Source organism: Geospiza fortis, unplaced genomic scaffold (assembly GCF_000277835.1).
Source record: "Geospiza fortis unplaced genomic scaffold, GeoFor_1.0 scaffold2, whole genome shotgun sequence".
NCBI lineage: Eukaryota > Metazoa > Chordata > Aves > Passeriformes > Thraupidae > Geospiza > Geospiza fortis.
Window position 1 is genome coordinate 2522816 of NW_005054366.1, and position 23338 is coordinate 2546153.

The following is a 23338-nucleotide window of genomic DNA, read 5'->3' on the forward strand; positions in this document are numbered from 1 at the left end:
AAACTGTTATGGACCCTTGCTGGGAGACTCTAAATTCATGGAAAATTCTCATTATTGCTGACACAATCTCTGGCTTAGAGGGATTCAGACTTCTTGGAGGCTGGGAGAGTATCCAACAATGGAAACGCTCACTCTGTCTTCATATTTTCCTTTTTCTTAGGACCCAAACTCCCAAAACTCTTCCCTTTTAGGGCAAAGAGAACATCACCTTCCTGTTGGCATTGCCTTTTTTCTTCTTTGAACAACTCCCTTTATATAAATAACATAGGACTGCAGGATCCCATCCTCTTGTCTAACTGTGGAATTGTAGTAAATCACTAGATTAAATTACTACTGAAATTAATTTTAGAATTATCTTTTATTACCCTGTGACTTAATTAACCACCAGGACCAACAACATGATGTGAGTTTATCTAGCAGCAAGTCTGAAAATAACAAAGATCAGGCTGGAGACAAAAGAAAGGGATAAAGAAGAGCTGAGAATCCAGGGATAGAACAAGACATAGAAAAACAAGCAAGAAATACTCTCTGAATAAGCCCTTAAAACTGGTGATAGCTACACAACCATTTCAAAACTCTCCATCAAATATCTGTCATATGGGAAAAAAAGGATTTAATGCACTTGGGCAGCCCCTGCTAGAAAAATGTTTGAGTTTTACTCCTCCAGTTGAGTTAGAGGACTTTGTCTCTGTTTCTTTTCCTTACAGGCTATAATTCAGTTAATTTATTACAATGAGGAAATCAGAACCTTTTCAAAAGGTAACAAATCTGGACAATTTTTGGTCTGAATCACCTAAAACAAGATTTGGATGCTGCTTGCAGGATTTTGCAATGATTGTCGTTGGGAAATGGGAATGCAAAATGCAGGATGTTCCTTTAAACGAACCATTTTTTGGTCAGCTTTTAAAAGTCCTGCAGTAAGTAATAGATGAATTTTGGGACAAGCTAAAAATCAGGAATAGTGGGGAGCAGATTGTGTCCTGCTTGGATGAATTCCATGTACTGAGATTTCCACATCTTATTTCTTTACTGAGTTCAGGAACTCGGAGGAGGATGTGTGTGCAAACAAACCAGGATAAAACCAATCCATCAAAAATGCAATTTCAGAAACCTGCCACTGCCAGCACACCCCTTTCTGACCCCCTTTGAACACAGCAGAGCTTCCTAACACTGCTTTTTTCCTGAGTTTTTGTTGATTGATCTTAGTGTAACACCTAGAGCCCGCGGAGGGGGGTCTTAAGGAAGGAGCCAGCTGTGCACGTGCAATTGCAGGTGTGCTATTCTTCCAGCCTGAAGAGGGCCAGAAACTCTGACAGATCCCCAGAAAATGCAGTTCCAGCATTTTAGCATTTCATCTAACTGATATCATGTTTAACAGGGAAAGAAAAGGAGCCCAAAGACTTCAGGAAGAGATCAATGATGGAAGGGAGCAGTGCTGGAGGTTTCTTAGTGTGAGCAGAGCAATTATTCCAAATAATTGAAATATTCATTGCACCTGCAGACAATCCTCAGTTTATTAAGATTATCTGCATGTGATGAGCAAATCTGAGGTGAAATAAAGCAGAATTGCGTCCCTGGGCTTGGTGAAACCCAGAATATCATCCCTGAACCACAAGCAGGGGCTCTGCAAGCTGTTGGGCTGTGTGTCCTATTGATTTAATATGCTCCTAATCAGTACATAAAGCTATAGGCCTGCAGTGTTAATTTTTCATATGCTTACAAAGTACCCTTTGATTTTCTGTCACGCGTTAATTACAGCGTTTTGCCATTAAATAGGAAGCTTTGTGTAAACTAATTACTAGGTAATCATTGTCTACCGCCAGCGTGCTGTTCCTACCTTTTATTTTATTCGAGAAATGCACAGATCTCAGTCTGGAACCACTATACCTTCCAGCCATTAGCTCTCACTAATTCATAGCATTATTGTGCTAAGATTGTAGGAGTTGTAATTGTTGTGGTATCAGTGCTGTTAATTACCGGAGTAAACAGTTGAAATGGTGCCAAGGTCTATTGTACAAGGCAGAGGAAAAGGAGGTTTAAATGTTACTTCCACCATCTGGGGACTGGAGGAGAGGCAAATGCTAGAAAACAGCAGTGAGGCAATATCAGAACTTCAGCTCCAGGGTTTGAGGCCATATGGATCCAGAATATTTTGAATCAATTGAATTTAAGTGCCAGTTTGTAGCAATAACAGTGGGGAAGGAGAGGATAAAGCAGGAGCACTAAAGAAATCTGAAATGCCTTAATGTTGGTGCAGCCAATAAAATGCCTGCTTGGATTATTTTAAAAATGTTTGTTTTGCTAAAATCCAAAAAGTAACGCATAGGCAACTCTGGGAATAAAGGGAGTTTAAGTGTGTGTTGTTTGTGAAAAACAGTGCAGGTTTTGTCTGACAATTCCTGTAGCATTACAGCAATTTCCATAAAATTCCTGGGAAGTGACTGTGGATTTTCCATATAAGGATTTTTTTTCTTTCTGAAACCACATTTTTGGAATTCATTAGGATATTTTGTTTAGAGATTCAAACCAGAAAGGAGAGCAAGTCACAGAAGTGTAGTAAATTTATAGAGATGGAAAAAGAGCAGAGTCAATTAATTGAGAAAATAATTTTCATCTGAGAGCATCAGAATTGTTTGTGCACTTGCAGAAATCTCACTAAAATACAGGAAAATGCCTTCAAACATTCCTGATCTCATTTTATGTGAGAATTAACATCCCAATGTCCTGAACTTACAAATGCTGCCTTTAAAATAAATACATTATTATGGTTTTGAAGAGAGATTTTTGAAGATCATGACAATTATGTTTTCTTTGCTCTGAAGGAAGATGTGGGGAACCTTGAACATGCAGGATGCACCTTGCAAAATACAAAATTTGGAATATTTATTTAGATTAGAAAGCGAACTAACTAATAAAATTATCCTAATCTTAAATTAACATTCAGTGGATAAACAAGCAGAATTATTTGAGGAGTTCACAGCACTTTGAAGATCCTTTTCCTGGCTGATTTTTGGCGGCACAGATTTGATCTTTGATTTCCCTGCATAGATTGTTTTCCGAGCAGGGATCTGGCAGCAAATTGCTGCTGCCACTTTCGGAGTGTTTGCAGGAAATAGGAAGGATCTCTCTTCCTAAACAATCCTGGTTTATTTATTTTTTATTGGTCTGTTAGCAGATGTTGAAGTAGTTCAGGGCACAATGTAAACATGTGCTTTTCAATGGATGCTAAATAGGAAAGTGCACAAAGAAAGGAGCACTTGGGAGGGGGTTTGGAGCAGGGCAGAGGGGGTTTTGTGGGGTTTTTGTGTGTCTGTGGTTGAATTTAGAATGAAAAGAAGCGCTTGATCTTTCTGTGCCCAAACCCTCAGCGTGCGGAGCGGCCGCAGAGCCGCGGCCCCATGTGGTGTGAGAAAAGGAGGCAGCACTTGAAGGGCTGGGGATTTGAAAAGGAGCTCAGCTCCTTGTTCTGGGAGCCTGGAAGGGGCTGTCCTGTCTGTGGGGTTTATTGAAGCGTGGCAGATGTGCCTCGGCCCCACAAAACCCCCTCTAGTGGGGGCAGCGCCGGCCCGGCGTGCGGCGGGCAGCGAGGATGAGCCCAGGCAAGTGCAGGATCGTGGGCTCTGTGTTCCGCACCCCCTCCATGGCAGGCAGCTGAAATGGGCCATTAGCTATCAGGGAAAATTGTCTTTGCTCCTTTCAGCAGATGGAGCAAATATTTTACAAAGCAATTTTACATAGGAAAAGCATTTGTGTGAGGCGGTAATGACGGCTGTTTTCCATGATGGGACCCGAGCTCAGAACATGCTTTCCCAGCTCTGGGGAAGGCAAAATTGGCACTTTTTTAATTTTAAAATTTGCAGTTAACACTGAAAAGCCCGGGCTTTAAATCAGGTTGCGCGCTTTAAGTAGATAGAGGGTGTTCAGTGTGCTGCTTCTAAAGACATTCCCTGTTTCAGAGATCTCTCCATTTATTCTGTTCACTGTGGTACTTTGTGCTTCTGGCCAGGGTGGACCTGTATGAATTAGGAAAAAAGTGTCCAATCAGTTTAATTTGCTAAACAGGAAATAATGGCAGTTATTTGGACATTTGGGCAGCAGGCACTGGCTTCCTCCATGGATGCTGGTGTCACTGAGAACATCACAACGAGCTGGGCTGCACCAGTTCCCACCCAGGCTGGAGTAACTTATCCCAGCTCCACTGCTCACAAGAGAAAGGATGTGCTTATAAATGGCAGGAATTGTCATTGTGCCATCCAAGTGGCATAAATTGCCACAGCTCCACTGACTGCAGCACAATCATGGCACTTTGTATTGCTCAGGAGCTCTCTGCTGATTTTATTCCTCTCTGACCCACTCAGCTTTCCTTTAAAGGAATTTGGACTTCCTTTCTTCACTCTGTTTGCTTGCAAGGTCTAAATAATTTCCTTTCCATCTGGTTTTTAGCTAAAAAGCCCTGCATCTTATGCATCCTGCTCTGCAGCCTCTTGCTTTCCCCAGATCTTTCTTCCTGTTTCTATTTCTTCTTCCTATTTATTTATTTCTCTCCTCAATCAGCTTTTCAGCTTTTCTTTCTTTTTCTTTCTGTCTCCAGCAGATTTCCTACCACTGCCTTCAACATCTGCCACACTTGGTCCTAATTTTGTGTTGCAACTGCCAAAGAAAACCTTTCGAAATTCATCTTGTAGAAGGGTGAGAAATTATTTCTCATTTAGTGGGGAAAAACTGTAATTTTTTTTTTTTGTGCTTCTTCATTGTTATAAAAAGATGCTAAACCAATTTGGAGAGATGTAAAGATTTCTACATGATGTAAACAGTATTTGGGCTGCTCATTTTTACTGCTACTAAGAAACATCAGCTGCAAGGTTTGAACAAATGCTCCCTGTTTCTGTTGAGCCTGTGGTCCTGGATTGTTTGGGGCCACATCAAGAGAGAAAACATTGGTAGGCTCTGCTGGAGATACTGTCCAATTTAAATGAAATTAGCCAGCTGAGCACTGATCCTTTTAAAAGGTTTGACTTCATGAGTGAATGTTGGACGTGGGCTTGAATTTGCCTACTAAAACTCCCTATAATCAGGATTATTGCCTTTTTAGAGCTTACAGTTGCAAAAAAACCTTCCAACCAGGATTCCAGGAGCTGATCCTTAAAGGGTGAGTCCCTTCTGTGAGTGCCCTGGGTGCCCAGGCTTTGTTCAGAGCACTGCCACCTGGGCTTGGGGCTCAGGGGAGGCTTGGCAGATTTTCTTGAATGGATGATTTGTTTCAAATCCTGCTTTGTTTCTGTCAGGTTTGGTGCTCACATCCTTCACACTCCCCAGAGCTGTGGCTGCCCCTGGAGCCCTGGAGGTGTCCAAGGCCAGGTTGGAACCTGGGATAGTGGCAGGGATGGGACGGGATTTAAATTCCCTCCCAACCCAAACCACTCCAGGATTCCATGATTTATTATCCTAAAGCACCATCCTTAGATGTGCAAGAAGAACTTTCAAAAGGCAGAGAAAATTTCCTTGGGAGTTGTGCCTGATTTTGCAGCCAGGTTAGGGAGGTTTCTTCCACAGCCACGTGTGACCCTCCAGCTCTGTGTGAAAGGAGAGACAGCTCAGAACTGTGGCACTGGAAATCTGTGTCCCACTTTAATTGTTCCTTACACAAACTTGGGCACAGCACTCCCAAATTCCTCCGCATCCAGCAGAGATTTCTGGGGTGTTTTTTCCCCCTCTGTGATTTATCAAAATCTTTCAGGCAGCCACAGCACACCTCTTGCTTTGTTTGTTTTTATATTTCTGTTTAAATTGCTCCATGCCCCAAGTCAGCAGGTCTCAGGGATGAGGTGGGAATGACAGAGGTGCTGCTGGGTGCACTGCCAGCTGGGAGCTGATTTGTGGGGCAGCAATTCCAGGCCATCCATCATGGCTCACATCCTCCCTCCAAAGATGAGAGGATTTTCATGAGCCACCTCAGCCTGTGCCTTGTTGGCTCAGCAATAATTCAGCACAAACACAAACCCACACAAGGCCAATGGGTATTTGCTCACTGCTCTGCTGTTTCAGTCGGCTCAGCCATCCAAACCCAAAATTCCTCCTTCAGATCCTCAGGAAATGAGCAGGGTAATGACCAGAAGTTGGGTAAATTCTGAGTTTAGATCTCATGTTTTATGTATTCCTTTGTTTTTTGGGTAAATTCTGAGCTTGGATCTCATGTTTCATGTGCTCCTTTGTTTTGGGGTAAACTCTGAGCTTGGATCTCATATTTTATGTATTCATTTGTTTTTTGGGTAAATTCTGAGCTTGAATATCATGTTTCATATGCTCCTTTGTTTTTGCCATGAGGTTGTGCTGCTCAGTATATTGATCTACCAACTAAATTAATTTTTAACCTCTTTTTTGTGATATTTTTTAAGTCAGGGCCATCTTTTTCTCCTTATTATACGACAGGATCCCACATATTCCATATCAGCATCACCATCTGAGCACCTCCATATTTTTAAGGTATTTTTCCCTGAGTTGTCCCCCTTCCATGGCTGGGCAGCTGAGGCCCAGGTGGAAAATCCCTTTCCTGCAGTCTCAGGGTGGCTGCAGCCAGGAGCAGAGTTTATCCAGCTCTCCTGCAGGCAGGGTCCAACCCAGATTCCCCAGTTGTCCAGAGGAGCTGTGGCTGCCCCTGGATCCCTGGGAATGTCCAAGGTTGGATGGGTTTGGAGCAGTCTGGGACAGGGGAAGGTGTCCCTGCCATGGCACTGCATGGGATTTCAGTTCCCTTCCCCCCAAACCATCCAGTGATTCCAATCATTGCTCCATCCTCCTCGTGCTGGTAGGCAAATCCCAGTGAAGTCATTTGGAATTTGCATTTTTGGTTACTTTCCATCATGTGCTCCATGACAAAGCCCGTCTCTACAAACTCACTGCTCTGGAAAAACAGCTTCAATTTTTTATTTGCTATTCTTAGCTGTCAGCCATAAGGTTTCCTCATGTTCCTCCAGAGCCTGGGATGAGGTGATGGTGGCTGAGGACATTGGCAGGGCTGGTCATTGCTGCAGCACGGGGGGCTGAGCAGAGGGGATGGAAAACAGAGGAAGGAGCCCCAGGGGAGCAGGGGGAGGCTCATGAAGCAGCAAGGAAAGGAGCCTGAAGCAATCCAGTCAGGGTCCTTGCACTTTATATGCTCCTGTTCTTCTGGGACTTTGGGGAGCAGTAAAAGCAGAGCAGTTACTTGCTGTATTTAATGGGGCTGGGCTGTGTGTGTGATAATAAAGAATTTAAAACTAGGAAAAAAGCTGCTTTAGCTGTGGAGTGACTAATCAAATTCCACCAAAGACACAGGCACTTGGGAATTTGTTACAGATATTTTACAGATTTAAAAGGATATCTCCTGCTTTAGAAATGCTTTTGCTTGATTATTTCTATTTTTTTTCGTATCTAAAGAGCATTTGGGTTGATAGAAGAGCTTAAACATAGAACCAGCAAAACTATTGCTGGCATATGTGACTATTTCAATATGCTGCTTCAAAATACAAGCAATGTACAAGTTATTGACTGCTGCTATTGATCCCAAAGCAGTTACCAAGTACTTGGCATTTTCAGATGCCAGATCCAATTATTGATATAAATTATAATGCAAGAGATGCTGTGCTGAGGGGGGGATTGGCTTTCAGAGAAGGACAGTTTGCAGGAGGAGGGAAGAGGAGCAAGTAGAAAAATTAAAAAAGGCTTCCTGACTGTGGGTAAACAGTAACCACATTTTTTTTTTTTGCCTGTTGGAGGCCTGGTTTTTAATCACCCCACAAGCAGTTTTCATTTCTGTAGTAAAATTGCTTGTGGTTCTATTTAATTTGTTTCTGCAGGAGCTAGCTTTGGTGAAGATCTCCCAGGAGCTGCCGGGCCTTTTAGCACAGCACGTACAGCCAGTCAATGAGAAACGATTCCCTACATGGGAAAAATTCCTCCAAACATTTCTTACTCAAGGTAAATAAGACTGCAAAGTCGCTGGGAAGTGTTAGAAGGAGTAATTATGCCATATTGTCTGCCATATTCTTGTTAGTCTTGGGCCCATTTAAATATTTATCTCCTTTTATTTCTCCATTATGCTTCAAATGTTCATTTACCAATGAATTATAGGCCACTGTTCTATCATTCATTTGTCCTATCCAAGCTTTTAGTCCATATTTATCCTGGATTCTGAAACCATAAGCACAACTCCTTAATCCTTGGGTGCTGCACCAAAGGCTGTCACATTTGGGGAAAGGTTTTAGGGAATTCCAGCACATGAGGTAAATGTGAGAATATTTAATATATAGATTTCTTTATGGAAGAGACAAGGATGAATCAAAGCCTTGAAGGTATTTTTCTTTTTAAATAATGCCACTTAACACATCTAGTACCAATTTTATTACATAGCTGTTTATCCCAACAGATTGGGTTATGGCATTATCTGCAAGGAAAAGGCAAATCCAGAGTGCCAGGCAGTTACCTTGGTGATTTTCCTATGGAAAACCAAGCTGGAAATTGTTATTTCCATGCCAAATTCCTCTTGTGGGTGAATGCCACAGGCAGACTCTTATCTAAGACCATTACATGGATGGGAGTCTCCAAGATGAGCTCCCAGCAGGAGCTGCCATCCCCCAGATCCCAACATTGCTTTTCCCAGCTGTTCTGGGCTGGTGCTGAGCTGGATTCTCTCCTGCTACCCCAGGGATTGTTTTCCAGTCAGTGTGGGATTGATCCCCTTTGGAAGTGGGAATGAAAGTCACTAATTAAACTCCTTCCTCCTCCAAGAGATGCACGATTCTGGCTCTGCTGCTCCCCTTGCACTGAGTGATTTGCTGCTTTTCCTGGAGCTGCTGGCTCCATCCTGTGCACTCTGAAGGGCAGCACTGGTGGATTTGATCCCAAGGGAATTCCTGTCCCATTCCAGGCGGGGTGATCGAAGCCTTCCCCTGCTCGGGCAGCGTCACCAACCTGACGGTGGATCTGCTGATAGAGCCCACGGGGGAGCTGACGCTGCTGGCGTCTGGGGAGCAGCTCCACGCTGAGGGGCCCCTCAGATCTTCTGGCACCACCATCCCACAGCGTTCCGTGGATCCCGAGGTTCTCCAAGCTCTCTGCCTGAAAATTGGGGAGGCCTGTAAGTCCAAAGGAGTGCTCGGCTACTTCTCCGTGGACTTCGCGGCTTTCACCCATCCCCAAACTGGGGAGCAGCAGGTGAGTGGGGCAGGTTTGGGACCTCACCCTGTCTCCCTGAGACTGAGAAATTCCACCTTTACCATGGAACTCCAAAAAATATCAGGAGAAAGCTTTGCCCTGGGGCGTGTGAGCTTAGAGAAGCACAGGGGTATTCTAACAGCACCAAATGTACACACCACCGGATGTAGACCAGAGATGCACTGAGGCATCTCCTTGTTTTTCACTCTCCTGACATTGTTTTCTTCTGGAATTTCCACTGAGGACCTCACCTCAGTGTTTAGGATGTGTTTGACTGTACAAGGGAACATCCCTGGATTTTAAGGCTGTGAGGAACTGGGTAACTTTGAGGTTTTGGGAACTGACAGCACTATCGGGGTGGCTGTGGTGAACCAGAAAATCAGAATAATAATGGAATGGTTTGGGTAGGAAGGAACCTTGAAAATAATCTCATTCCAACCCCTCATTTTCACACCTTTCACTATCCCAGGTTTCTCCAAACTCCCTCCAGCCTGGCCTTGGACACTTGCAGGGGTCCAGGGGCAGCCACAGCTTCTCTGGGCACCTGTGCCAGGGCCTGGCCCTCACAGTAGTTTGTGAGCTCTGGAATTCAGATCCCAGCTACATTTGACTCCCAAAATGGATGTACAAGGCACTGTAATCAGAACTCTGGGTGAGCCATACTGGACAAGTTCCATGGGAAGTTCTTTAAAAAGGTGAAGGGATGACATCCTCACCCATGGAAATCCATGGGAGTTCTGCCAATTGCTCCACTCAAGCCAGGAGGTCACTGAAATGCAGGATTGCTTCCTGGATTATTCAGGTTGTGACATTTCCTGGCACAAACAAGGACACATTAAATCATTTAGTGATTATTGTGGCTCCTTAGAATTCCTGTCTGTTCCATCTTGGTTTTCTTCACTTGTTCCCAGCAGATTTTTACCTTAACATTTCCTATGTTTATCAGCATGTACCACAACCTTAACATTATTTAAGCACAGGTTTTTAAATTTAACAGGATGTGGAGGCAATTAATGAGGCCATCTGTCTTGTGAGAGAGAGATCACACAAAGGCTTGTGTTCCTGAAAGCACCATTTTTCTGGCAAACAAGAAATCCTATCAGACCCTTGGAACATTTGCTCACTCCTTTCACAAGGGTCCCCTTCAATGCAGTAGGTGGGAGGCTCAGATGCAGTTCCTGGAATTACAGGATACTCAGGAATTCTTTCCAAGTGTGTTTTACAGAAAATATTGATCTTTGGAGCACTAGGAGAGAAGCATGGATAAGGAACAATGTGTGTTGTCACAATGGGAAGACAGAGCCTTGGCTGCCACACAATCCAAGGGGCAGGGAAAGCTGGGACTGCACACAATTCCCTGTTTGCCTCAGGAATTTGTTTCCATCTCAGTTTCAGGCACCTGTGCCTTGATCCTGAGGGGAAGGGAGGTGGAGATGCTGCCTTCAGTGTCTTGGGGAAGAAATGGAGGTGTATCAATTGGAGTGAATCCCTTCTGATTCCCACTTTATTTTCCACAATGATCATTCCAAGGCAAGCCTTGGCCCCTGGGAGTGGAATCCTGCCCAGTGCTGTCAGATCCCAGCTGGGAGCTGCACCCAAATAAATCCACTGGATTGAGTGGGAATGTTTAAACACATCGACTTCCTTACACAATAATTTGGAGAAGCAGGATCCTAAGCCACTTTTTCCATGGGTCTGGTGGCTTTTGCACAGCCTCAGCCTTTCCTAAAGTGAGGGAATAATAAATTGGATAAAGTGCTGGGTTGGACAATTCCAACAATTCTCTCCAGACAAAAAATAACACATTTTTATGTGCTGTTTTCCAACAAGAGCCACAGTGCTGCCACCAACCATCTCCCAGGCCTATACCCAGCAGGACAGAGGAGTGGCAGAGCCCTAAAATTGGAGTTTTTGGGCGAGCCCCAGCCCATGCCAGCAGCTGCCACGAGATGGCAGCCGGAGGAGAGCCTGCCAGCGCCGCCCCAATCAATCCTCCTGCAGGTTTGAAAAGTCATGAAAGCCACTCTCTCTGCAACGCCCCGGCTGCATTAATATTTTACTAATTGACATTTTTACAGTATCACTCAAGCACTTCTTTAAAGCCAGCACGGGTGCTCTTCACAATAACGCAGCCGTCGATAGCAGAGCAGATAAAACAGCTAAACCAGAGAGAGCCGAGCTGTAATTTAGTAACTCTTTAAGAATTTATGTTTCCTTCCCTTCTCAAGTTTACATCCTAAAGCTGAAGCGTTTTTATGGAAGCTGTAAAGAATTCCAGCATAATTGTGGCTTTATTCACTGGAGCTGCATGTGCCCAAGGAGAATCCCCTGGAAGCAAATGTTTCCTTGGATAAACAGCCAGCAAGTCTTGCAGGATGTATTTCTAACTCTCTTCCATTGGTGGGATTCTGGAGAGTCCTAATCTGTTCTGTGCTTAGCTTGACCTAAAACCAGTCTTAAATCTATCTAAAATCTTAACTACTGCTTTTGGACTTTGAAAATCAAATATCAGTTCTAGGCTGTTCTGTTCCAGTTTAATTTCTGAACACAAATTCTGAAAATCCCCACATTTCAGGTGAAAACTCCTTGTGTTCTGCTAATTTTCCATGCAATCCTGTCAGGATTTGACACCCCAAATCATAAATGTGTACAATTACATCCCTGCCCTTATTGTGTATGCTCAGAAAATGGAGATGGGCTCAATAACAGATGTTTGTTAATCTGTAGGATTGTATCATTCTTTACTTAAACTTCACCTTTGCACAGGTTATCTCTAGGAGCTCCTGATTTACTGGAGGAGATGATTTATCTGGCCAGACCCCTTGTCCAGGCCTTGTGTTCTCCCATTTCTGTAGCAGCACAAAGGGGATTTAAAGGACATTTTTGTGTTTCCATGGCAAAAGGGAATCCCCTGCTAGGATAAAGCTGGAAAATCTTGTGCCATCTGATCCTTCTTCCTTTCTCCCCCACGTCAGGGATGTTCTGGGACACATCCAGGGCAGGAGGGGACATGGCCACAACCAAAGTGTTCTCAGAGAGCCCTGAGCCAGGAAATCAATCCTTGGGGGTGATCCCAGCTGGCACCAAGCAGTGACCATTTGGCTGCTCTGAGTTCCAGCAGGGGTGGTTCAGCCCCAGGCTCAGGGATGAGAGGAGGTGGACAGGTGGCTTCCAGCCATGTTTGCCTTCCTCCTATTCCTCCTCCTCCTTCTCCTCCCCACAGCTTATATTGAAAAATGAAAATATTTCAGTGACTTTACCTGAGGAGGACATGAAGCTCTAGGAGGCTTTGGAGCTCTCCTTTGTTACAGCAAGGGAGGGGATGGACACTTTCCTTCATCTCCCCTGTAGATTCAAACTCTTCATTTTGTAGGCAGCAGCAGAGATGGGGCTGAGATGATGAAATCACACATAAAAACTATTTAATCCCCTCTGGAAGCAAACAGCAACTACTTAAACCAGTATTTGGGCAATGCCATCATTTCCAGCACAAAAGTTGCCCTGCTGAAAGCTTTTTGTGTTCTTCCCTGCTCTCCCAGCCCCTCCTTGGGCAAGCTGGAGCCATTCCCTGGAGCTGGGGCTGCAGGAGAGCTCCTGGGCACTGGAGCCAGCCTGGCGTGCTGGGGCTTTGTTTAGATGGTGTGAAATGGATCACACAAGTAATTACGGGGTTTTTATCTCCATCTGAAATGAAAACAATGTGTTTGAATTGCAGGCACTGACCAGGTGGGATCTGCCCCACGCCTGGTAGGGTTTGTGTGGGTCCCTGGGAGGGGGGAATGGATTCATCCACTGCTGATGGCTGCTTAGCTTTGCCAGGCTGCTCGATGTTTGTTGATGTTGTATCTGCTGTTAAACCCTCAGCCCATTCCCTGCATTTTGCTCTGGGACTCACTTCAGTCACAGGGATGTTTTGGCTTTCCCTTTTTTATGGTGCCCCTTTAGTCCAGCTGCCTCCTGCAGCTCTGTTTGTGTGCTCAGCAAAGCTTCAGGTGTGGATTTTGAGGTCAGGTGTAATATCAGGGTCTGGATTAAGAGCAAACCCTTCACTTGGAGCCAGTGAACAGCCCTCAGATGTCTGAGATTTTCACTCCCTGGTTCCCTCATGCAGCTTTGTCGCTTCTTTCTGAGGGCAAAGTTTTAACTGAAAGGGTAAAACCCAGCTCAGACAAGATCTAGGACATATTGACACAGATTTGTTGATAATATTTATCAAAATTAATGGAACGCTCCCACAATGTGAATAGTTTATAATTATTATTTGGCTCATTGAAAAGGTTGGCACACACTGGAAAAGGAGAAATGGACAGCAAAGTTCCTCCTGTCTCACAGAAGTGATGATAAACAGTAAATTATTGAAGAAAATTAAGTATTATAATTGGGGAACATTCCCCTATTACTAAGTAAAGCCAGCCATTAGCATCCAATTTGCATTTTAGACCGTGCAGCAGGAAATATTTAAGTTGACAAATAGGATATTTAATACAGCAACAGATACTTGGCAGTTAGACATTAACAACTGTTACTGGGGTGATTTATTCCCCATTATCCAAAGGGCATTACTCTGTGCATATGATTCTGAAATTAACTCCAGTTTTCCAAGAGGCCTTGGCTGCCTGACCCCTTAATATCCTTATAATGAGTCCATTTACCATTCCAGGGCTGAGGCAAGTTGTTCACTGGGAGATTTGTTTTAAGGGGTCCTCTGTAGGGCAGCTCTTGGTGTATGGGAACATTTCTCACCGGCAGGGTAGGCACAGGGATTTTTAAAGTGGGCAAAACTCCTGGGAAAAGCAAGCTCTGGTTATTGGGGTGGAGGAGCCTTGCAGAAGCAATCCATGGTGCCTCCCTCAGCCTCCCTGAAGGATTATTTCTGAAGTTACAGAGGAGTGCTGGCTGTTCCTGTTTGGAAGTGGTTTGTGGAATCACAGAATCCCAGAATGGTTTGGGTGGGACGGGACCCTAAAGCCCATCCAGTGCCCCCCCTGCCATGGCAGGGACACCTTCCACTGTCCCAGGTGCTCCCAGCCCCAGTGTCCAGCCTGGCCTGGGACACTCCAGGGATCCAGGGGCAGCCACAGCTGCTCTGGGCACCTGTGCCAGGGCCTGCCCATCCTCAGAGCCCACAATTCCTTCCTCACATCTTCATCACTGCCAGCCCTGCTCCAGCACCAGAATGCCAACACACAGGACAAAACCAGGCAGAGATGTTCCTTCACAATTGCTGAATTTTGCTCTTCTTGTTGTTCTTTTTAATTTATTTGGATGCCCCTCTTTGTTTTTGATTAGGTGTGGGCAACAGACCTTGACCTTTGCTACAGTGACCAGCTGGCCCTGAGTCAGCTCCTGGTGTACCTGACAGATGGAAATGTGGATTGTGGCTCCAGCATCCTGCAAGCACCTCTGGGAGCAAAGGAGAGCCAAAGCCAACGGGTTCAGCGCAAGGGAACAAAACCTGTAAGCAGTGATGTGCTCCAAATAGAGCCATTCCTGGAACTCCCAGTTCTTGTTCTGTTCCTGAGGAGCTGAATTTGCTCCCGTCAGGTTTTAAACTGCTGCTCTTGGATTTTACCAGGTTAATGAAGTCATGGGCTAACAGCACAGTAGGAGTTAAAGGGGAACAATCCCATCCCTGGCAGTGCCCAAGGCCAGGCTGGACAGGGCTTGGAGCACCCTGGGATGTCCCAGGTGTCCCTGCCCATGGCAGGCAGTGGAATGGGATCAGCTTTGAGGTCCCTTCCCCCCCAAATATTCTGGGGTTCTATAAAATGGGAAGAAGGGTCTTTAGAAAAGTCAGCCTAAGTGTCTGTCTGTGTACATACACGTATGGACAGGAAACAAAAGCTGTTTGCCATCTTTTGACAGAAGATTCACTGCTCCCTTTTTTCCATCCATAGAGGAGGGAATGTATCACCATTCCAAAAATGTCATGGAGCTGTAATTTAGAGGTTAACGAGCTCTTGATCCATTGTTCTCGTCAAGCAACCACTTTTAGTTGGAAAGAAGTAAATTAGATCTGATTAGTCCCAGTAGTCCAAGTTTTAGAAATGAAAAGTAATCAAGTAGCAACTTTTTTTTAAATTAAAATTCTGTCAGAATTAACATAAATTGTTATTATATGCTTTATTTTTAATTCTTTCTGTATTTCTGAGATTTTTATCTCCTGAAGAGTTAACTACAAGACTGCAGTCTCCCAGGAAAAGAGAAAAAGAAACAAACCAAGAGACAAATGTTTTTACTGCACATGATCTGTAATGAATGATTAAGTAAAACACTTTGTGTAAAATTATGATGTTAATAATGATTCTGTCCCTTTTAATTTATTAGATATTCTCCATGCTGGTAGGGCTGATTTTGATAAAACGGAGCAGCCCCGCAGTTTGTGCGAGGATTTTATTTTTAGAACTCCTTCTTTGAAAGAACAAATTTCCTAGATACTGCTGCTCCTGTAATTATGTACAAAACCAATCACTCATTATAGTTAGGATACATTATCTTCTAGACAGATGAGGCTAAATAAGCAACACATTAATAATTCATCCTGCAGTTCATTATGCATGTGTATGCATGCTTTGTAGCTGAAATAAGCACCTCATCAACCTGATGCCAACCCTTAAACAATAGTTCTGTGTTATTGCAGCCACATTCAAGTTTACGCTTGTTAAACTGCTGCTTGGATTATTTTATCAAGCATTCATTTATTTGTGGTCCCCTACTGCAGAGAAACAGATTTTGGAAGCTTCTTTTTTAAGTTAATGACTTGAGCAATGGGTGTTATTAATTCTCAGAATATTATAAACATGATTAATTTTCAGGCAGAGATGTATTAGATCAGGATTTCAGCTATGTCAACTTAAATGAGTCAATGTCAAAACAAATATCATTTTAGGGAAAATACTGTAAATTACAGGCATTGATGTGCAGTGTCCCTGCTCCCAGGGATATTAAAAGTGCCACCTGGAAAGCCCTGGTTTAGAACAGTTCTGCTCAGAGCTCATCAGAGCAACATCTCTGTTCTTCTGGCACTGGTGAGAGTTTAAACTTGATGCAGCACCAACCTTTATCCAAGGGGGAGAGAGGGCAGGGTCAGGTGGGAATAAATATTGGGAATAAATTCCTCCCTGGAAGGGTGGGCAGACCCTGGCACAGGTGCCCAGAGCAGCTGTGGCTGCCCCTGGATCACTGGAATGTCCGAGGCCAGGTTGGATCGAGAGCTCAGTGACCACTGAAGCTGTGAAAACACCAAAATGTGGTTCATGGAGCAATTCTTGATCTGATCTGTCAAAAAGGGGTTTATGGAAATGTCTGTGTCCAGCAGAGCCTGTGAAGAACAGGGATTCCTCCAAAAGGAGCCTTACTCCACGCTGAGTTCACTGGCAAAAAGCCATTTGTGGAATCACAGGATCCCGGGATGGTTTTTGGGTTGGAAGGGAACTTTAAGCTCATCCCATCCCACCCCTGCCATGGCAGGGACACCTTCCACTGTCCCAGGTTGCTCCAAGCCCTGTCCAACCTGGCCTTGGGCATTCCAGGGATCCAGGGGCAGCCACAGCTGCTCTGGGAATTCCATTCCATTCCAGGGAACACTTTCTTCCCAATATCCCGCCTAACCCCACCCAGTCAGTTTGAAGCCGTTTCTTGTCCTGTCCCTCCATCCCTTGCGAGAAGTCGGTCAGTAATTCAGCATTTAGCTGTTGGGTTCCGATATAAAAGGTGTGAAAATGAGGAATCCTGGGTGAAAAGTCAGTAATGCAGCGTTTAGCTGTTGGGCTCTGACACGAGCTGGTGTGACCATGAGCCATGCTGGGGTGTTCTCTGCAGCCTGCCCCCAGCAGCCCCTGGTGTGCCGTGGCCAGCAGCCAGCTGAGGCATTCCAGCCTCTCAGGGATCTCCTACAGCCTCCTCCTGCACACGTGCAAAGCTCACGGGATTGGATTTGACCTCCAGGTATGAACAGGAAAGATGAGACAAATGTGATATTCGTTCTGCAGAATTTTGTTTGTAAATTATTTTGTGATAAAACCACTTCTAGCAACGTAAATCGTAAATCATGGAATTGTTAGGCTTGAAAAAGACTTCCAACATCACCCCCCACCCCCGTGTTCACCACTAAACCATGTCCTCATACATAAATGCCACATACACCTAATTTTCTTTCAATTTAAATGTGTTTAAGACTTTTAGGGGTTAACCTGCTTCTTGATAAAAATAACTGTGTAAGGAGATCAGTTTTAAGATGCTTTTGACCATCTCTTACTGCTTTGAAACCCAAATATTTGCTGTGGAATAGACTCTGCTGCACTTATTGTATTCTCTACAATAAATTAAAACAATAATCTATTTAAACTGAGCAAGAATTCCTTGCACACAATTCCAACCCAGCCCTCCTTAGTTTGCGTGTGTACTTACTGTGACACATTTATTAAAATTCCCACTATTTTAGGAATAAATAAAGCAATTTTGTCTTCATTAACAGGAAAAACAGGGAACAGTTTTTGTGTTGTATGAAGACCAGAAGCGACACAGCCTGGGAATGATGTAAGTGTGGAGCGTCCCTAACCCAGGGTGACAAAGAGCTGGGGACACCCTGGGACACAGCCTGGGAATGATGTGGGGACTGTCCCTAACCCAGGGTGACAAAGAGCTGGGGACACTCAGGGATACAGCCTGGGAATGATGGAAGTGTGACTGTCCCTAACCCAGGGTGACAAAGAGCTGGGGACGCCCAGGGTGTGCAGGGAGTGACAAAGGCCAAGGAGGGAATGAACAGCCTGAACACCTGGCTGCTGTCACCTCGTGCCCACAGAAGGGCCCTGACCTCTCCCAGGACTGGCCTTTGGGGGAGTTTGAGGGTGGATTTCAGCAATAAAAGAAGGCCAGGGCTGTGCTGAGCCCAGGGCTGGTGGCACTGCAGGCTTAGGAGCTGCTGGAATTGGCTTCAGGAGAGCTGCATTCCCTGCAGGAGCAATCTCTGCCATGGATTAGCACAGCCTTCCTCCTACAGGCAACATTATTAAAAGCCTGACTTCCAGGAGGTAAAGGAGGGTGAAGTTTAATGCCTTTTTACATTGTTCTTGCCCAAGTTTCCTGCCCAAATAGGATGTAATGAGTGAGGAGCTGAAGCGTTGTGCTCTCAGCCTGTTCTGTATTCCTTTGGTGCTGCAGCTATTTCATTAATGACCCGGATAACAAAACAGCTTCTTCAAGTGCTGGATGTGCCTGCAAGTGTTCTGGAGGGCAGGAATGGAATTCAAAATGATCTCCACAAATTGAAGGAACAACATGAGAAATAGAATTAGGTTTGGTTGGAACCAGGTGGAAGAAATTACATTTAGAGAGCAGTAATGAATATGAGGAACAAGGAGGTTTTGGGAGCAGGATCTGTGAATTAAACAATGTCTTTTTCCTGTGGAAAAAGATAAACAGTGTATCCTGGGGGATGCTGGAAGAAATCCTGCTGTTCTGTGAGAGGGAGGCAATGAAAATGTTTAGAGTTCTGGAGAGCATGACTGACATGGAAAGACTGAAAAGGAGAGGGAGGGCAGAAATGGGATCTGCTAACGATCTCCCAGCGTAGAAAAAGCCTCTGCAGGAAGGGAAAATCTGATTTTTTTGGTAGTAGGACAAGAGAAATAAACTCAACTTGCAACAAAGAGGATTCCTGTTGACTGCCATCACATTTTCAGTGCAACTTCATAGCCTTACCTGGGAAATATTTTCAAGATTATAGGAGTTGGAGCTTATAAAATAACTGAAATACCTGAAACATGTCTGAGAATTACCCATTTTATTCCATCAGAGATCTGTGGTTGATTCCAGTGAATGAGGCACATTATTCCTCAGTGAAATTCCCTGTTCCACAAGGTGTGGGGGGTCTGTGTGGACCACTGGGAAACCAGAGACTCCAAAGCTGCAGCAATCCAAGGAATGTTGATCCTGCTGTAATGTCTTTCCCAAATTTTAGGCTAAAGCAAGTTTTTCCCAAGTGATGTGGGTGTTTCAAGTGTTCTGCTGCCTCAGTCCTTCCCCAGCAGTCACCTTTCACTTGGAGTAGCTGAAACCTCTCCGCTTACTTCTGCTAAGTTGATTAATAAAAATTATTTATTACACAAATCCTTCCCGTTGACAAGTTAAAATGGAGCCTCATCTTTCATATCTCCCTGAAGATTTTCACCTTGTGAGATTGAAAATCCTCATTAAATTCCAGCACCAGGCAGGCACAAATGAGAGGGCGATTGTTTTTAAGCATGTGAAGGGAATCATTGGTAAACTCATTTGTTTGGATATCATTAACAGAACAATCGGAGAGGATCTCCAGGGGGTCCTCCTGACCTTTGCTCGCAATCTCTTCATCATCCATCAAGAAATATCAGCACCTAATATGCAAGGCGAGACCAATTTTAAGGTGAGGTGTTAATTAACTAACGATCCTGGTTAATTTCTGTACAAGGCCTGCAAATACCTCATGCTGGATCATAAACAAGTGCTAAACCATTCCTTTTTTATCACTGCCTGTGTGTGGTTTACAGTGTCTGGGTCAGTGTAGTGGGTCTCCCACGGAACCCGTTAGTTAAATTTAAGTTTGAAACTTTTTCTTTGAAAAGAGACATCCTTGAGCGTGAAATTATTTGTAATCCAATGCTCCTGAGTGTCCTTTGGAAGAGCAAAGGAGCTGTTGGCACTGCCTCACACAGTTCTGTCACAATTGCCTGCTTTATTTTAAAGGGACACCATCAAGGTAAGAATCTTAAATTAGAAACAAATCTCTCAGTTGGTAATAACTGCTTGCATTATTAACACTCATTTCTTCTAAGCAGGCAGCCACTAATCCATTCCTTCCCACCCTCACCCTGCCATCCCTTTCCCAAGTGGATTTTGCTCCCAGTTTTCTGTGCTGTTTGAACGTGCCCATCCCTGGGTGCTCCAGAGAGGGAGGACAAAGCTCAGGGGCTCACTCTGGGGAGGTTCCCCCACCCTGCAGCCAGAGCCAGCAAAGAATCACCAGCCCAACCCCGTGCCCTGGGACAAGCCCTCCTCACAAAGCTGCTTTTGATCCCACAGAACTGCTCAGCTGCCCACAGGGAGCTGCTTTTGCTGAGCTGCAGCTCCTTTAACTTTATAAAAACTTCCCAAGATGCTGCGTGTGTTTTGTGAAAGGTGAAGGGGAACGCTGTGTTAGATTTGTGTCTTCAGTCATGTCACATAATTTATAGCAGATTCTTTCCACCCTGACTGGATTTTCCAGTAGAGTGTGAAATGACAGATTTTGGGGAAGACATAATTAAATTTCAACATGTTACAGAATAAACAACAACAACAACAGCAACAAACCCCTATTTTTCAATATGAGGGAATGAAAAGCAACCACTGAGGAAAAATAAAAGAGAACTTTTCTCCATTGTGCGTGAACATATGTGAAATAAAACACCTGTTAGTTAATTAGGAGTACAAATTGTATTTTTATTTACCTGGGATTTGTACATATTTACTAATAATTCCCCTCAGTGTCTCCAAAGTAATATTAAATTTAATTGGTGCATCCTGTCCTGTGTAACCCTGTTACCTCTTCAAGGCAGGCACTGCCAGCTGTGCACCCTGGCTGCTGGATTCCATTATAATGCCCATTAAATAACTTGTATTCCTGGAATCTGTTACAGATGGCAATTCGAGATATTGAAGCAATTCTAGGAGTTACAGCAGAAAACAAACTGAGATTGGAAGAAGAGCAACCTTGGGAAGCAGATGCTGTGAAAGAATAGTTAACAGAAAATGTTCAAGTGCCTCATTCCTTATGCTTCTGGAAATGCTTCCTCATCTGTAAGAACAGGTTTGGTTTTCCTTCTGAGCTGGTGTGTGAAGTAACATTAACTGAGACAGAAAATCTCTGTGGTTCCTGCCTGTGGCACTGGGAACATCCCACCTTTCTTGTTGGAAAGCACAGGATCATCCTAATGCTCCTCATGTCCCTGTTGTCATTCCTGGAGTTCAGCATGTGGGTTAAAAATCTGATTAATGGGGTCATGCTGCCTTTGTCACTGACTGAGCAGGAGGAGCAGATCCACTGAAAAGAGCCCTGGGAGCCCAAATTCCCTTTCCAACAGGCTGAAATACTGAGCACTGAAAGGAAAGGAGTCCAGAGGCCACCAGGATGAGCAGAGGGATGGAGCAGCGCTGCTGGGAGGAAAGGCTGGCACAGCTGGGGTTGTTCACCTGCACAGGAGAAGCTTTGGGTGAGCTCATTGTGGCCCTGCAGGGGCTACAGGGAAGATGGAGAGAGACCACTCAGGAGGACCTGGCGTGCCAGGACACAGGGAATGGCTTCAGACTGAAGGAGATTGGGGTTAGCTGGGGTATTAGGAAGAAATCCTTCCCTGTCAGGGTGAGGAGACCCTGGCACAGTTGCCCAGAGCAGCTGTGCCTGCCCCTGGAACCCAGCAGTGCCCAAGGCCAGGCTGGATGGGGCTGGGAGCACCTGGGATGGTGGAAGGTGTCCCTGCCATGGCAGGGGGGTTGGATCTGGGTGATTTTTAAGGTGCATTCCAACCCGAATGATTCCATGGTTCTTTTGCCTATCAATGCCTTAATTTAAACCCCACTTCATCAGTAATCCCAGCAACCCACATTCCTCTGCACAGACATCTCTATTGTTATCCTGCTTTTTCTGTTATCTCAAGACTTTTGCAGCAGTTCTTTCGTGGTCATTTTCAAATTATCAAAAAGAACAGTAATAGCACTAATTCATCAATAGAATTCTCCTTGCACTGTGATTCCCAGAATTCCATGACTTCTGCAGGTCTGTCCATCTGTATTTTGGACACTGGTGACCCTTTTGGTCACAACTGCTGTGCACTGTTGTTAAAGGATAACATTATATTTGTAAAATCACCTTTATCCATCAAATCTTTGATATCCCAACAGACGACACATTCTGCATTTTACTGTGGAAGAGCAGATCTCACTGCATGGAGACTGTTATCTAGGAATGGCAAATATCCTTGGGATTACTTCCCAAAAAGCTCAGGCAAAACCAGTTTTAACACAAATACTAAACAAGACCAAGCAGTTGCATGAGATCAGCACCCAGTTTTTCTGACAGCAAATCTTTGATCCCTCAGCATGAGACATTATTTTCTGTGGAGTTTTTCGCTCTTCTACTTTGATCACAGAATTAATTCATTGCAGATGAAAACGTTTGCATAAATGCTGGTTGCTGCTTCAAATAAAAATCCACAGGAGTATTTTTAATTCCTGGTTTTATTGTTGCTTTACATCAGTGTGGTGTTGGGTTTGGATAGCCCAGAGCCCACAGAGACTTTGCCAAGGTGGAATTTAGCTGCACTTGAGCTGGTTTGCAAAGGGTTAAGGAAAAGGAAGCCTTGATCCAAGCCAGAACAACATAAGGTCTGAGAGGCTCATTAGTTCACTGGCACTTGATAGACTGCAGTGTCCTAGGAGGAAATGAAACCTGCACTTCCTTCTGCCTTTGTTCTGCCCTGACAAAAGAAAACTGTACCTGTTTTTGCAGGAAACAAGTGACCTGAAAGTTCCCGTGGTGAGAGAGATTTCACAGCGTGTGCAAAGTGTGAAATGTATTTTGAGGGGGGGAAAAAGAAAGTTTTTAATTACTACTAACACTTCTGAGCCTTGAGCTGATGGAAGGATTGAAAACTGCTCTGCAGTCTCTCACATTCAGCTCCCATGCTGCTGGTGCCAAAAATGTGGTGTTATTAGCAATGCTGCAGATTTAAAATGAAATTATAATATTGTAAAAAGTCAGGACTATAATTCTGTTCATACTACTGGATTATTTATTCCCACTCATGAAAAAAGTAATAGAGTTGTTGAACTGTAGATTGAATTTCAGAATGTGAGCTGGATGGGAAGAAAAACAGAACAAGTGTGAAGCAAAAGATTAAAGGTGGCCCAAGTGTGGCTTCTCATCAGAAACTGCCCCCAAAAATGCCAGATTTGGGCAAAAGCTGGAGCTGGCTCCTCAGCTGCAGGGAGTGGAGGAATGCTCGTGGAAGCAGGTGAGGGCCAGCAGGTTTGGCAGCAACTGCAGAAGATGCAGACAATTAAAATAAAGGATTTGTGCTCCCCAGGAGTCAGAGCTGGAAATGGAGATGTTTGTTTGACTGGCAGCACT

General features: G+C 44.4%; 1 protein-coding gene across 1 annotated transcript in view; it reads left to right on the forward strand.

Moving 5' to 3' along the window:
• Positions 1–22632, forward strand: part of IQCH (IQ motif containing H) — a 52299-nt gene extending 29667 nt beyond the window's left edge. The window contains exons 15-20 of the mRNA XM_031059691.1: positions 7836–7956; positions 8906–9192; positions 14482–14649; positions 17669–17730; positions 19489–19597; positions 20850–22632. Of these exons, the coding sequence (XP_030915551.1) occupies positions 7836–7956; positions 8906–9192; positions 14482–14649; positions 17669–17730; positions 19489–19597; positions 20850–20951 (849 nt within the window). The 3' untranslated portion in view covers positions 20952–22632. The remainder of the gene's footprint in view (positions 1–7835; positions 7957–8905; positions 9193–14481; positions 14650–17668; positions 17731–19488; positions 19598–20849) is intronic.
• The last annotated feature ends 706 nt before the right edge of the window (positions 22633–23338 follow it).